Genomic DNA, 14350 nt, shown 5'->3' with positions numbered 1-14350 from the left:
TGTATACGGTTTCCATTACTTCCGAATTATCTCAACAATAATAACGATTATGCGCGATGCGGCTAGAATAGTCCGCGGCGATAAATGACCTACACTTCTATCGTGTTCTAGGGCAAGAATTCGAGCCAAAGGAGGATCGGTGTTTTGTTATAGTTCATCGGATGAACAGAGCCAAGGTATAACACCGTACACAGTATACATGTACAGCGGATTACTTTCCACGCAATAGTTCTCAACCCCCTACGAATAGCGGCGTCGATTTTACTCAAGGACGATATTTCATACCCATCCCATACACGGGCACCGTCCGAAGGAATTATTAACATTTACTTCAAGTGTATAACCTGTGGTTAGCAAGGCATCAATTTTAATACCGTAGGAAACGCAATTATATAATCGTGGGGTGCGGAGAGGTAAAATGGAAGTAAATAAATTACGCTTTCAAAGCTGATAAGAAAGTTTTAGTCAGCGGCGCCGCGATGATGACGAATCGATCTCCGAACCGTCATCGTGAATTGTTACACGATTTTGAAACGAATTCTTAGAGACGTTGCGAAATTCTCAAACGAACAGATAACAGCGATATCAAAGAATGAGAATCTCTGCAGTACCTAATATAATACCTACCGTTTCTACCCCCAGAATTTATATCACCTAGCAGTAATATACCCGCTGCTAATCCCCCGATAAGGGAATCGATATTCACAGTGCATGTTAGGCTATTATCTATCGCCGTTAAAATCATGCGACTATAAGCGAAGCGATCAGGCACTTGAAATGTAATGTACAAGTTCCAGTTACTCTGAAACCCGTTCAAGTAGTTCGATCGACCTCACATTAGACGAGAGGAGCGAGAAATCGCGAGAAGCCAGCGTACATGGCCCATGGATTCTTCGTTTCGAATATATTTGTATTTCTTTTTTCTTCAAGGGAGAAAAACAGGCTCTGAATTTCGATAAAACGGAATATATGAAAGCAGGAGGGTATGGGGTGGAAATAATCGTTTCCGGATAAAGTCCTTGATGGCAAATTTCTCATTGGAAATCTATATCATGATACGCACGCTATGCGTAACCGTAGTCCGTATGTACATACCTAAATACAAATGGGTATTTACGCGATAAGTCGACCAAGGTACATATATATATATAGTATATACCCATATTCGATGATTTATGCTGACGTAAGCTCCTCCATCTATCATCAAGCCTAAATTAATTTGCGCGAGAACCTTTGCAGGGCTTAATAATTAAACTTGAGATTAGTCATTTATAATATCCGTTGGGAAGTGAATTTTCTCACGTTGTATTTTATGTATCATCTGCAACGTTGAGCGAAAAACGGGCGGTTCCCGGGAGAACGCGAATGTATAATTGTTAATTTTTTTTCCGTTCTTCGAGTCATTTATCCAGAACCATGAGTGTGCAGCTGTGCGATTTCTGAAAAAATGTTCGATATCATCATTTCTCCCTCTCTCCGTTTCTAGGATCTTTTGGTTACGCTGTCCACTCTACTGAGGGGCAGTATATACGAGAAGCTGAGGTGGACGTTCAAGTTATACGACATCAACGGGGACGGCTGCATTACCCGGGGCGAACTTGGGGAAGTAGTAACGGCTGTCCACGAACTTATGGGACGACGCCATCAAGTTGATGAAGAAAGGGTTGCCCGCGAGCAACTTGACAGAGTATTTCGAAAGCTGGATCTTAATCAGGACGGTGTCATCACCATCGAGGAGTTTATCGAGAGCTGTCTCAAGGTAAAAAATATCATATCTTCTCGACCGGGGGCTTACGAAGTCACGAGTACAAATGCGCGAGAATTTTGTGAAATCGTGAGCCGACTGACAATAAGTAGCGTACATACGTTGAAACAGTAGATGATACATGATGCCCGTGAATTTGCGCAAAAAGACAATGTTTTCTCTTTTTTTATTCAAGGACGAAGTAATCACACGATCCTTGGCAATGTTCGACTGTGAGCTTTGATCTCCGGCTTCTCCAGTGGCCGCGACCCCTCCTACGCCCGCGACACCCGCAACGCCACCCTCGACAACACCCTCTCAATCACCGGCCCCGTCGCCCCCGCGGTATTCCTTGCTGCCCCCGATTCCCCCCCTGCCGCCCCCACCGCCTCCTGGCTACACAGCCCAGGATCACGAACTTTACCTGCTTCTTGCAGCGCACTGGTGGGACCAACAGGATACGCCACTCTTTTGTTAAAAGTTAACCCATCGCTCAAGCTCGTTGAATGATCAATTGAAAGCGTGAAAAAGAAAACCTGAAGAAGAAACAAAGGGTGAATAAAAAGTGTAAATGCGTCCACAACCCCCGTGATTCGTGGTGTGCAGTGTAGAAAAATAAAAAGAACAAAAACGAAAGAAAAATTTTAATTAAACGTATTGTACTTGCGCATCGTTACGTTACACGAGGACGGAGAAATTATTTTTTTCCGAAAATTCGCAACTCGAGGTCAAGTTCCTGGGACGCCGAAGATCAGGGACGTAACTGCACCGCAGGAGATATACTCTAACTTACATACGCTGTTCGTTAATTAAAATAATTCAATGACACGTGGATCTGTGGGTGAAATTTGTGATTTTAACGCGGTACCCGCGACCACATCGAGAAGCGACGAGTCCGCAGTGCTCGGTACTTTGAGTCATGCTAATCTATAATTATATACATGCATAATAGCCGAGCATTTTATTCGGCAGGAAACGGAACTCGATTCAATTTAAATCGCGAGCCAAATTGGTTTCCGCCATTCTACTGCATTGCATTGCCAAAAAAAAGAGGAAAAGAGGAAAAGAAAAAGGAAAGGAAGAAGAAAAGAAGCGCTAATTAATCGAGCGGACTCGTGAGTAAATTGCTAGTTACCCGAATTCAAAATTACAATGATCGTGAATTATCGTTGAACACGTATAATCGCAATTGACCCGAGGAGCGACACTCGATGTAACCGTGCAAAAAAACGTGAAAATATAATTACCCCGCGGATAATATAAGCGATTGTAAATGTATATGAATATATATGTGTAAATATATGAGCGTATTATCCTATGAAACTGACGAAAGAAGAACAAAGAAAAAGAACAAAAACTAAAAACCGAAAATCGTCTACCGATGTTAACGTTTATAAATATTCATTGACAAATATAGGTAATTAAGCGCCTTTTTCAGTATTCAAATCGCCGTGACGAGGCCACGCTTGACTTTGCAAGACAGAGATATAAAAAATTATTTACCTGTTACATAATATATTTATCTACTTGTTAAACATGCTCGACATAATATCATTTATATATTACATATGTATCGCGCATATATAATTATATAAGTATATATTATCGCACGTGCGTGAGGCGTTGTGCCACGATCTATGATTGTAAATTATATACCTGTTATATTATTTTCGAGGCAAAAAGCAAATCCAAAGAATCATGAAAAAGGATATATAAATCACGAAAAAATGAAAACAAAAAATGTATGGAAATCTCGTACGCATTACTCGCAAGAATCTGTGGCAGTCCCCCAGCATGTCAACGAGCCATATATATCGATTCGTTTCCCCTCTTGTATGTACATCACTTATGCATCGTTGCACTCTACAGAGTGTTACGAGGAAAAGCGAACGAATCCGATAAATGCATCCTGTATTCATAAAACCAAGCAATATTTATATTTACATACAGAAATTATATAGTATATATCATTATCGTAATATGTACATATACATGTATAATATCATTTTCTCTTTTTATTTTCTTTCTTTAGACCGTCAGGTGAAAATTTTCAGTTGTTCCGAGGTAAGAGGCAAAAAGAGATTTTTCTATTCAGACAAACTGTAATATTGTATTATCCGCATTTCTTATCGTTTTAATTACGACGTTCCTGAGAATCGTTATAGCTGTACACATACATTAATTCATACGGTTTTCCGACGATGACAATCGTCGTAAGTTTTTTTTTTTTTTTTTTTAAATTATTTTTGGTACAAACAATAACGCGGGCGTGTTGAAAGTAATGATAAAGTGAAAAACATTCGTACGAATCGTGTGAATTTATATTGTGTGATGAATGTACGCGTTGTGCGTGACAACAAAAAAATCACACACGTAATCGTTAAGCGAATAATCACATGGAAAATTGAAAGAAAAGTAAAATAATATGAAACAAAAAAATTATTACCTTCGGTATGAACAAAATATATAAGATACGCGGCTGTGAATTCAAGATCGTCCAGACTCTTCTAAGTGTTCTCGGTATGATACGAAATCCTCTTTCTATGTACGAACGATATATGATATTCGAACTACCGAAAAATAACAAGTAAAAGATAAAATTAAAAGAGTAAAAATTAACGTAAAAATAACAAATAATAATTTTGAAAATTAAATGAAGAGGTAAAAATGACAAAAATTCTTCCAAGCGCATCGAGCACCATGTGTATAGTATGTAATACGAGTGCAAGTGCAGTTCAATTATATAAATGATGAAATAGTTGTATAATAACGACGATTCGAATAAGACATAACATATAAAAGAAGACGAGAGAACGAACAAAAAATAAAACAGATTTAATACAATTCCAAAGCGTGAAATGGATCTTATTGTTAGATTGTTAATCTATCCAATTATTTACTTTTCTTTAAAAAATTAATGGACTCACTCGGACAGTTATTATTATACATAGACAGAATATATAAAGATTGTATTATCCGAATACATGAGAAGCTGTACGATAGAAAAATTTTCTTAGATATAGTTATTAAAATTTGTATAATTCGTTGGCACATAATGTATAAATTAGTAGTCGAAATGGAGATAATATATGAGTTTGGTGGATCTAGAACTCCTGGGTTAATAGACATGCTGCAGTCGGCTGTGGGCAATATTTAAATTTTAGAACCGATGAATAAAAAATGGTGATCGTACTATAATAATACATATAATAAAACAAACCACTGCAAGATGTTGAATTCAGGTCTCGATGTTATCGTCTCGGTGCAGCAGCGGATATTATGTAGGTATAGGTGTATGAAATATTAGCAACATTAGCAAATCCTAGTTTTAATATTGGCATGAAAGGAATTATAAGAAAGTCGCGAATGAACGTTAAAATCTACTTGTACTTATACTCAACGTATACCGCAGGAAATACTTGAAATATCCGACTGTACGTAAATCTGAATGGAACAATGCCAACTAGCGCTGTTTCTAGTATTGCGTAATACCGTTATACCATTTGTCAAATAACTGATACACTTTAACCCCTTCGGTTTTATACCCTTAGACGGCGTGTAATAATTTAGGACTGAATCAGGCCATAGACGAGTCGAACGAATAATCTGGAACCCAACTGTAACCTCACCTTTCCATACACGCGCGAAACCAATCCAATTTGCTCTTTACACGACTGACCGAGACCCTTGGGCCTGGTGTAGAATCATAAAAATTGGCCAGCCCTTTTTATCCCTGCGAAAAAAGGAAAATAAAATGAAAAGAAGAGAAGAACCGTCGTATATAAAGTCGGTAAGCTTTCAGGACTTTCGGACTTTCGGAAATCTTTTCCAAAGCTAATTGCCTTTGATTTTTTTTCGATCAAAGTTGACTTTTTTCACCTTCACGGCGATGACAGATTTCGGCTTTTAATCATCACCGATCGACTAAAGATTGTTCGATGAAGCCAAGTGTACGGGGTCGAGTTCAAAGCTGAATACATCATACTCTGTACGAATTTTGAATTATATACAGTTGACAATCGAATATTGATCGTAAAGAAAGTATAAACAATCCATAATACATTTTTATATCCCGAAATTGTTTATCTTACGATCTCATGAACATTAAATTTTCTATTTTGAGGCAGAGAGAAAGGCATCAGCGGAAACGATGGTATACGCGCTGCCAAAATTTATTTCAACATTCAACGATGCGAGATAAAAGAAAATTAGTAAAGATGAGAATCGCCGCTGCTATACAACGTTGAAAAGAAAGAAACCAAGAGAGATGGAAGTTCTTTTCCTCTTTTAAATTTCTGCATCAATGCAATTTGGGTACTTGGATGAACAAGTATGGAAATCAGTTGTCGAATATGATTGCACGCATCGGCCAACGACTTTATCGTGGATCGGACGATAAAATGATAACGAAGGGCGCAAAAGAAATGGATATGAGAACCAATATGGCGTTGGTAATGGGGTTTGCTGCAGTAGGTTGTAGAGTTGAAGTAGGTAAATAGACGCTACGGGAGCCTCGAAAATACAAATGTTCTTTAATGGCCCTGCAGCGCGGCATCGAATGCACCATTTCAGAGATGCATATGCCGTACAAAACTAAGGAACCTACAGACTCTATAGAAGGATGTAAATGCAACCTAAAAATATGTACGTTACATACGTATAATATGCCTGCATGGTTTGTATTTGCCAAGAGCTGCACATTGTTAGTGCCAGCAAATAGAGTCGTAACACGCAATTCCAAAATTCAAATCCTGCTGCAGGTCTTGAACAATGCGCATATTACATTAGGTATCGTACCTAAGGTATAAATATTTTCAGTAAAATCGTAACATAAACACCTCGCTACCATCTTTAGGAATATATTTTTTGACCCAGTTACGTCCCACTGAAATGGTTGTCATATATTTGATCCGCAATATTTTATTTATATACATATTGCCATTCAAAGTAGAACAACGTACATATATGTATATTTTCCATACATGCGAAATCTTTGCATAATGCGCGCGCGGATATTAATTTTTATATCTCGTACACGAATGTATCGGCCATCGGCGATAGGAGCAATGCCAGGAAAAACCGACGACATCGCTCCACCTATATAAAAGGTCTGTTAAAGAATAGTTTTCAGCAGGTTTTGTAAATTGGATAAGCAAATTTGAATGTCGGCACGGTTGATATAAATTGGTGTAAAAATGTATCATATTATACGTATAGCGTACCCTACATTTGCAGTCCCAGGAAGAAGTTCATGCACCGAGAAGTTTCCGAAGCACTTTCCGCAAGTTTCTATTGTTTTATTCCTTATTTCTTGTGTCTTCTCCTCTGCAGTTCCGCTTGCATAATCCTCGAGGACGTCGCTTTTGTCAAGAGAAACTAGACATGGTAGAAAATAACTGCAACTAGGGGTTGAAATTCCAGGGTTAGGACACCGTCTACGTCGTTGCTAGGTAACGATCGCGGGTAGAGCGACTTCCGTAACAACGCGTTTGAAGTCGAAGCCAACGAAGAGAAAAACAAAAGGAATAAAATGGAAAAAAATACGAGAAGTAAAAAATATGAAAAAAAAGATGAGGTAAGAAAAACGATAAGAAAAAATTTATCGTGGATTCGACGCCGACGAGATCGCGACGAGCGAAGAAAATTAAACTTGCATGTGGGACACCGTTTCTGCAAGGATAAAATGAGAAAATGAAAAAATGGATAATTGGATTTGAGCATCAACGCCATATTGGTTTTCTTCTCCAGATCATTTTGCAGAGGTTGAAATATTACGTTGTTTCTGTTCTCAATTTTGAACCAAACGCATCTGCATTTATCATAGGACTATATTGGTCAATGGATCCACATTAATTAATTATATGAAGATCATCACGCACCAATAAAAGATAAAATTTTTCATTAACGGTAAAATGAAATTTGAGCATCAACCAAAGTTTCTGAAATTTCGATGAACAAAAAGATTAATTAGCATGGCACCTCTCTTTTATTTTCGCATATAGCTGACCAATTTGACGTACGAATTTATTACCGTCTAAGCTACATACTTACAAGATAAATAAATAAAATAAAATAAAGATGGATACTATAAATCAATCGTATGCGTGGTGAACTGAATCAATCGAATTTCAGAGCTTCTTTGCAAAATATTTAACCTGCATAATAACTACATGGAATGATGTGATTATCCAACGTGTTGCCGACGTGATAATTATTACATTCTTTCATTGAAATTTGTAAAAATTTTTGAAACGAAAGATTTATATGCCCAATTACATGTGCACCATGCCCTATAATGCGATTTTGCATAACGTCACCTTTATCTTTTTGTATACAGAATCCAAAGTTTTTTACGGAAAAAAAATTAATAAAAAAACATTTCACAAAAGCAGGGCAATATAAGTTTTAAGTTTTAACTACAAAACTTTTGAAGCATTTTAACCGCGCGTGACAAAAAGTACAGGCATTGCACATGTATACACAGGTATACCTGTACAACTTATATAACCACGTCTCGACGTCTCAAGTATACCTGCGAACTGCGGTAAATGATATTATAAGTATTATATTGAAATTTTTCAACCCGCCTTTCAAACAAACGTTTATGATATTTTAAGCCTGCGCAGATTATGCATTGTTGAGTAGATCAGCCTGTGTTTCAGTGAATTAGATCGCTGAAAATGATTTTAAATTAGAAAGAAATAAAAATCATCAAATATGAGATAAATGACAAAATGTACCACAGGATCATTAAATCCTCGCGCTTTTGTGAAAATAAATTCTTCCGAATTCGGTAAGAACGTTGTTCGAGCTATTCTCTGAGACAGAGACTGATCAGAAATGTTGTGTATATTTTTTTACTAAATACTGTTATTGTAATCAAACTATAAATCTTATTCTCAAAATTGAGAGCGCAGTAATTTGATTGATTAATAGCCGTCGTTATCTACGAATGAAATTTTTTCAAGAGTGTCTGAAAAACAATTCCCGAAAATACATGCGTATAAACCAGTCAATTTCCTCAACTACTCTTCCCCTTTTAAAATTGTGGGAAAAAATCAAATAAAATGCAATCACTCTACTGTTATCATCATAATAAAAATCAGCACCATCCTGATTCGTTTAATTGAGGGTTCATTTGCATTTTTTATAGACGTGATCAGTTATAACAACTGCAATATCAATAATTTCAAATATAGTTGTATAGCGATCGATATGAAATAGAACAGAAAAAAGCTGTAGCTGATAGTCAAGCTATAAGCTATAGGCTCTAGTCAATTCCTTAAAATGTAGTCTCGTTAGGTGAAATTTTCAATTATTTGTTGTACAATTGAAATATAGCGTATGTACTGAACAGTTTCGTTACACGATAACAAAATAGGGTACCTACATTTCTAATATCTATATAATCAAGTCCAAAATGACTAAAGTTTAGTTACTCTGCACAGCGAGTTGTTGCTGTCACGTACTGCCATCTCTATGTATGTAAATATCATGTATTATAATAAATACACATATTATTAATAGTAACAATAGCTATATTGTAATAAGACATATGTATAATAGGTGATCGTCCTCAGTACTTAAACATTTCCTAGCTCAATTATAATCATTATAGACTATTGTATATTTTCATTCGATTGCGTTGTGTATATTAAAACGGTACTGAATATGAGACCTGTTTAGGATATCTGATCATCTTCCCTTCGAATATGTATATATTATTCAAGTCATGCATTGCATTTATACTTACCAGTAACAATGAGGTTTCAGTGCAAACTTCTACGATTGCGCGACGATACATAACAATATACCTAGATACCTATACTGACTGCATATATTTAAAATCCGTATAGCATGAACTAGTCGATGCAAAACTGTCGAGAAACAATTCCTTGCTAATGGCTTCGTTTACATACACGTAAATTACGTACCATAGCACTCATTTACAGGCCTTACGCCTTTATCAATTATACAGAAATTCAGTCGAGTACCTAAAAGGAGCATCGTATAATTGCCATGTAATGCAAGTGAGAAAATGAAAAAATAGAACCTGTTTGTATGATTAACAAAATGATTGGATGAAATCTGGCAATAAATATAGTAGACGTGTAGAGCGTTAAATAATAAGGACATGAAATTAAAAGTAAATCACGATTTAAACCAATTACCACCTCCATGTATAGTTTTAGTTTCGTAACGTAACTATACATACCGAAGATATACCTATATAAATTGTACCGAGTACAAGTTATGCATGTAACGAAAATGTACTGAATGTAAACTGGGTATAACCGTAGAAGAATCATCTGTATACGGACGTAGATGTGAAGAAACAACAAAAAATGAAATCAGTGTGTTGAAAATTTTCAATTTTTTAGATACAAAGCTAGAATGTTAGGGACCGCAGTCTATTCGTACTTAACAGCTGCATAAAGTGATAGTCTTTATTGGAGTAGTATAATAAATTTCATGATTTTTTCTCTGATATATTAGCATATATTAGGTCTTCATATTCTGGGGAAGGAAAGAGTTGACTTGAGTAAAGAGTCGCACTACGTTATAGATATAATAATTAATTTTATAAATAAATATATATACATTTCAGTTTAAGTTGCCCGTAGGCAAATGTATTTGGTGATTCAAATTATCATTGTAAGAGATTGAGATAGCTCAAGTACCATTATATTGTATTGTTGGCAGTTTTCCACGGATAGTGGCAATATCAATAAATATTAATTACATTAGGGAGGAATTTCATTTCAAACCCATTGAATTTCCTTTCATTCAAATTCAAATACATATTCGCATATATTCGGAAATAATTCTCAACACGAATGAGATCGATAACTATCTCCGGGCAGTTTGCACCCTACTATACCAATAGTGCGGATGTGTCGTATGTTTAGTACACGCTGACAGCGCTTAAAAAAAGACAGAGACAATCACAACCGAGCAAACCCGAGCAGAAGCGCGTTCAATATTTTTTGATAAATCTTGAGTGTTTACAATAAGTTGGTAATTTAGATCAAGTGTAGAATATGGTGGCTGATAATCCCGATGAAATTGATCCTGCCGTTTTGGCATTAATAAAGGATATTAATTACGGGTATAACATGTCTTTTAAGTACATAACCTTATTGAGTGAATAACTAACAATCCTTGTGCACTCTTAGATATTGCAGGACTCATGTCGGTACTTGAGTTCAAAGTCTCCGAAGTTTACAGTCATGAAAATTGAATCCTTTTCACAATTTGTTTCAGAAAAATCCATGGAAGTTATAATATTGTTGTTTCTACTGTGTTGCTGTTAAAAAAACTCATCACAAGTTCAAAATGGAATACAGCCGAGTAAGAATATACTTGCTTTATCTGTGATATGCTGCAACTTCAACTTGAAGTTATTTCTTTGGTTTTAATTTGATACAGGCAAGTAATGGAGCTAATAAGAAAAAATGGAAAAGTCTTGATTGATTCCATACCACTGGAAGCTTCTATAGGCAATATGATCCGTAGAATATTGAAGATTATACGAGAAGAGTACATCTCAGAATTGAAAAATAGAACTGATGAAACTGACCCCCAAGAATCGCTCCACAAAATCATTACTGCTGAAGGGGATCAGGAGAACGACTTCTCTCATTCTTTACCTTCTCTAAAATCTGCTCTCATCGAACACATCACAGAGTTTGAAGTTGAACTTGAAACATGGTTAGCTGATGGTCCACCACATTAAAGTCTCTGTTCACTTAGTAAAAGTATCTAACCATGCTATTGTTTTGAGACTTGATTATATTTTAGCTCTGGAAACATCACCCAACAAGCATCGAAACACATCCATTCTAACGAAATTATCATGACATTGGGAAAGTCTAGACTCGTTGAGGACTTCCTTAAGCAGGCGGTTTCAAGTAGAACGTTCGAAGTAATTGTTGCTGAAGGTGGACCATTCCTCAATGTATGTAAAAAATGTATTTTGTTCATTTTGGTTGAGAGATGGATACATTCGTTTAAAGTTAATAATTGCAGTAATGATAAGTAAGCTTTTAGAATTCTGATTTGATCTTCTAGGGGCACGAGATGGCAGCAAATTTGGCAAAAGCAAGCATAAAGACGACTCTAATATCTGACGTAGCTATATTCGCTATGATGTCTCGTGTGAATAAAGTCATAATTGGAACACATACAGTGATGGCTAATGGAGGGCTTAGATCAATAACTGGATCTCACACAGTTGCGCAAGCAGCAAAACATTACTCTGTACCAGTTATGGTCTTACTACCCCTTTATAAACTCTCACCTCTATATCTCTGTTCGTACGAACAAGATGCATTCAACAAACATGTGTCACCAACGCAAGGGGTCATAGACGGCACCAATGCTCCACTGATGGAAAAAATTCAAGCTTATAATCCAGTCTTTGACTACGTTCCACCTGAACTGGTGACTCTGTTCATTACTAATACGTAAGTATCTTGCGTCTTCATCCATTCAGCTGGAGCTACGAACAACGGGTTTCTCAAGCGAGCTAATTACCATGAAAATAATATTATTTGCAGTGGAGGAAATGCACCGTCTTATATCTACAGATTATTAAGCGAACTATACCATCCTGACGACTTTGAATTGTAGTGAATGAAGATACTGAAATTGTAATTAATGCATCAAAACAAATTAAAAATCTATATATTTATTGGCATAATTGTTGGTACCTGAGAATTATTTTATTTTTCCTGATCAGTAGCGTCACGGGATTCAACCATCTATCGATGAACAGATTTACAGAGGATGGGATAACAAGAAAGGAACAAAAGGTCCAAAACTAAAAACCTGAAAAAAATCCAATGCGTATCAGAAATTTTTTGTATTAAATTTATGCATCACAGTAGTATAGTAACATTCATATTTGTAATTGATATTCTCACGCTTACATACTTCAGTGGTTTAATCTGTCAACAATATTCCTAATGTCAGATAAAGTTACATTTGACAAAGAATCTCAAAATCGAACTGTGTGTCCCAAATCATTATTTTATCTGAAATTAGAATCACTTCAAGTCTAATATGAAGCGCAGACGCATTAATAACTTATGTGTAATATATATTTATATATATATAATATAATCATATGTATAATTAGTTAATACTTAGTAATAATGTAGCATAATTTACCCTAAATTCTATAATCAGACGTATGGACTCCAATTACTTCCATCTTCTGGTTGTAAGGAATTTGTTACTAATAAGATAACATCCACAACCCACCACACACCTACGCCACCCAGCGTCAACAGCTTACCAACAGCAGTTCCTGTTTGACCTAAGCAAAACCTATCCATGCCAAGAAAGCCTAGCAAAATACTATAAAGTAGTGTAGTTGTGAAGTAATGTCCACTGTACTTTATACAAGGGACACCTTCTCTAAAAAACTTCCGATCTCCGTAGCACTCGATGTTTTCCAAAACTTCACAAGATACTTTTGTTTGTTCGACATCCTCGTATCGAGAACCACCAAACTTGAATCAAGCAAAGAAACCCATGTACATTTTGATTGAATTCGAATTTAAAAAAAATAACTGTTGTTCAATGTATTTTTTACCTTGACACAGCCATATCCAAGCTCATCCTTTGCTGTTTTATTACCATTGTGATCGACGGGTTCAGCGCATTCAATGAATTCTTTGGGTCTGGAATAATAGGGTTCCAGTAACAAAGACTATTGCTAGCAACAGGGTGTTGCTTTGAATCGCAAGAGAATATTCTATTTAACGATACATTAAAGAACAACAAAACAAAATATATTTCTTGCAGTACAGATGGTATGAAAAAAGTTGAGGTTATGAGAATTAACTTTGGTAATTGAACTAGGTATATAGAAAGCTTGCTTGAATATTGATTGAGAAATAGCCTGCGTAACATCGAAATATCAGCTGTCAGTGGTAAAATAAATAGAGCAAGATGTTGTTAAAGTAGACAATAATTTTATACTTACAGAAAATTGCACATAACCAAGGGACCTTGCGGTCTGTATATATCCGAGGTAACAGTTTTATTTGTAACCGAAGCAGTAAAACATTCTTGAAAATCCCACGATAAATAGATTAAAGTTACAACACTAAACGTTAACCTCATCTTGCAAAGAGAAACATCTTATCGAAGTGTCAAGGGCACTAGTTGACAAAAGGTTGCCCTTATCTACTTTTCACCACTCAATTGCTCACCAACGCGATTATGATCAACGCAGAAACAGATTCGTGCGGAATTGAAAGAAATTTAAGTAACTCGAATTACCCCCTCGATAATCACTTGTAAATCCAAACAACGGCATTGCCAGTGGCATCGCCTCTATTTGGAAGGGTAAATATTTCGCTGGATCGCTGGATTTTTGTTGGTTAAACCTTACTTGCTTCCAAACCTTGCCTTGCAAAGTCATCCATTATCAGTCTATTTTTGTCTTTCACTTCGTATCGCACTACACATTTTCACTGAGTATATTTACGAATGCATACGCTACTCCACAGCTTCAAATTTTGGGGACCAATGAGCGACTCGATCTACAAGAAGTTACTGAAACTGAACGAACGGGAAATAAGGATTGCCGGAAGC

At 36.2% G+C, this 14350-nt stretch overlaps 3 protein-coding genes across 5 annotated transcripts in view; 2 read left to right on the top strand and 1 right to left on the bottom strand.

Annotated features, from left to right (window-relative positions):
• LOC105686079 (Kv channel-interacting protein 1) overlaps positions 1-10853 on the top strand; it is a 56562-nt gene extending 45709 nt beyond the window's left edge. Inside the window, exons 4-5 of the mRNA XM_012400678.3 lie at positions 1487-1759; positions 1941-10853. Of these exons, the coding sequence (XP_012256101.1) occupies positions 1487-1759; positions 1941-1988 (321 nt within the window). The 3' untranslated portion in view covers positions 1989-10853. The remainder of the gene's footprint in view (positions 1-1486; positions 1760-1940) is intronic.
• Positions 10711-12998, top strand: LOC105686087 (translation initiation factor eIF-2B subunit beta). 3 transcript variants are annotated; one of them, XM_048653469.1, is made up of 7 exons: positions 10711-10853; positions 11009-11095; positions 11174-11455; positions 11546-11702; positions 11816-12210; positions 12304-12396; positions 12489-12998. In XM_048653469.1, exons 1-6 carry the CDS (start codon positions 10786-10788, stop codon positions 12374-12376), a joined length of 1062 nt encoding a protein of 353 aa, XP_048509426.1. In that variant the 5' UTR covers positions 10711-10785; the 3' UTR covers positions 12377-12396; positions 12489-12998. The 3 variants fall into 3 exon arrangements, with proteins under 3 accessions (XP_048509426.1, XP_048509425.1, XP_012256114.1); XM_048653468.1 differs by having other exon boundaries at positions 12486-12998; XM_012400691.3 differs by lacking the exon at positions 12489-12998 and having other exon boundaries at positions 12304-12446.
• LOC105686088 (TM2 domain-containing protein CG11103) lies at positions 12594-14221 on the bottom strand. Its single transcript, XM_012400692.2, has 3 exons — positions 13737-14221; positions 13344-13431; positions 12594-13260 (listed from the first exon to the last, which is right to left on the bottom strand). The coding sequence occupies exons 1-3, from the start codon at positions 13874-13876 to the stop codon at positions 12931-12933; spliced, it is 558 nt and encodes a 185-aa protein (XP_012256115.1). The 5' UTR covers positions 13877-14221; the 3' UTR covers positions 12594-12930.
• Between the last annotated feature and the right edge of the window lie 129 nt (positions 14222-14350).

This window comes from Athalia rosae, chromosome 1 (assembly GCF_917208135.1).
Source record: "Athalia rosae chromosome 1, iyAthRosa1.1, whole genome shotgun sequence".
Classification (NCBI taxonomy): Eukaryota; Metazoa; Arthropoda; class Insecta; order Hymenoptera; family Athaliidae; genus Athalia; species Athalia rosae.
This window is presented reverse-complemented; position numbering and strand designations above follow the sequence as displayed.

Bases quoted from the DNA above. Each gene is read 5' to 3' on its own strand.
- LOC105686088 (XM_012400692.2), bottom strand. From the start codon at position 13,876: ATGAGGTTAACGTTTAGTGTTGTAACTTTAATCTATTTATCGTGGGAT. The intron at 13,432-13,736 runs GTAAGTATAAAA...CTATTATTCCAG, and splicing joins TTGGTTATGTGCAATTTTCT to ACCCAAAGAATTCATTGAAT. The intron at 13,261-13,343 runs GTAAAAAATACA...GCTTGATTCAAG, and splicing joins TTGGATATGGCTGTGTCAAG to TTTGGTGGTTCTCGATACGA.
- LOC105686087 (XM_048653469.1), top strand. From the start codon at position 10,786: ATGGTGGCTGATAATCCCGATGAAATTGATCCTGCCGTTTTGGCATTA. The intron at 11,456-11,545 runs GTTAGCTGATGG...ATTATATTTTAG, and splicing joins GAAGTTGAACTTGAAACATG to CTCTGGAAACATCACCCAAC. The intron at 12,211-12,303 runs GTAAGTATCTTG...TATTATTTGCAG, and splicing joins ACTCTGTTCATTACTAATAC to TGGAGGAAATGCACCGTCTT.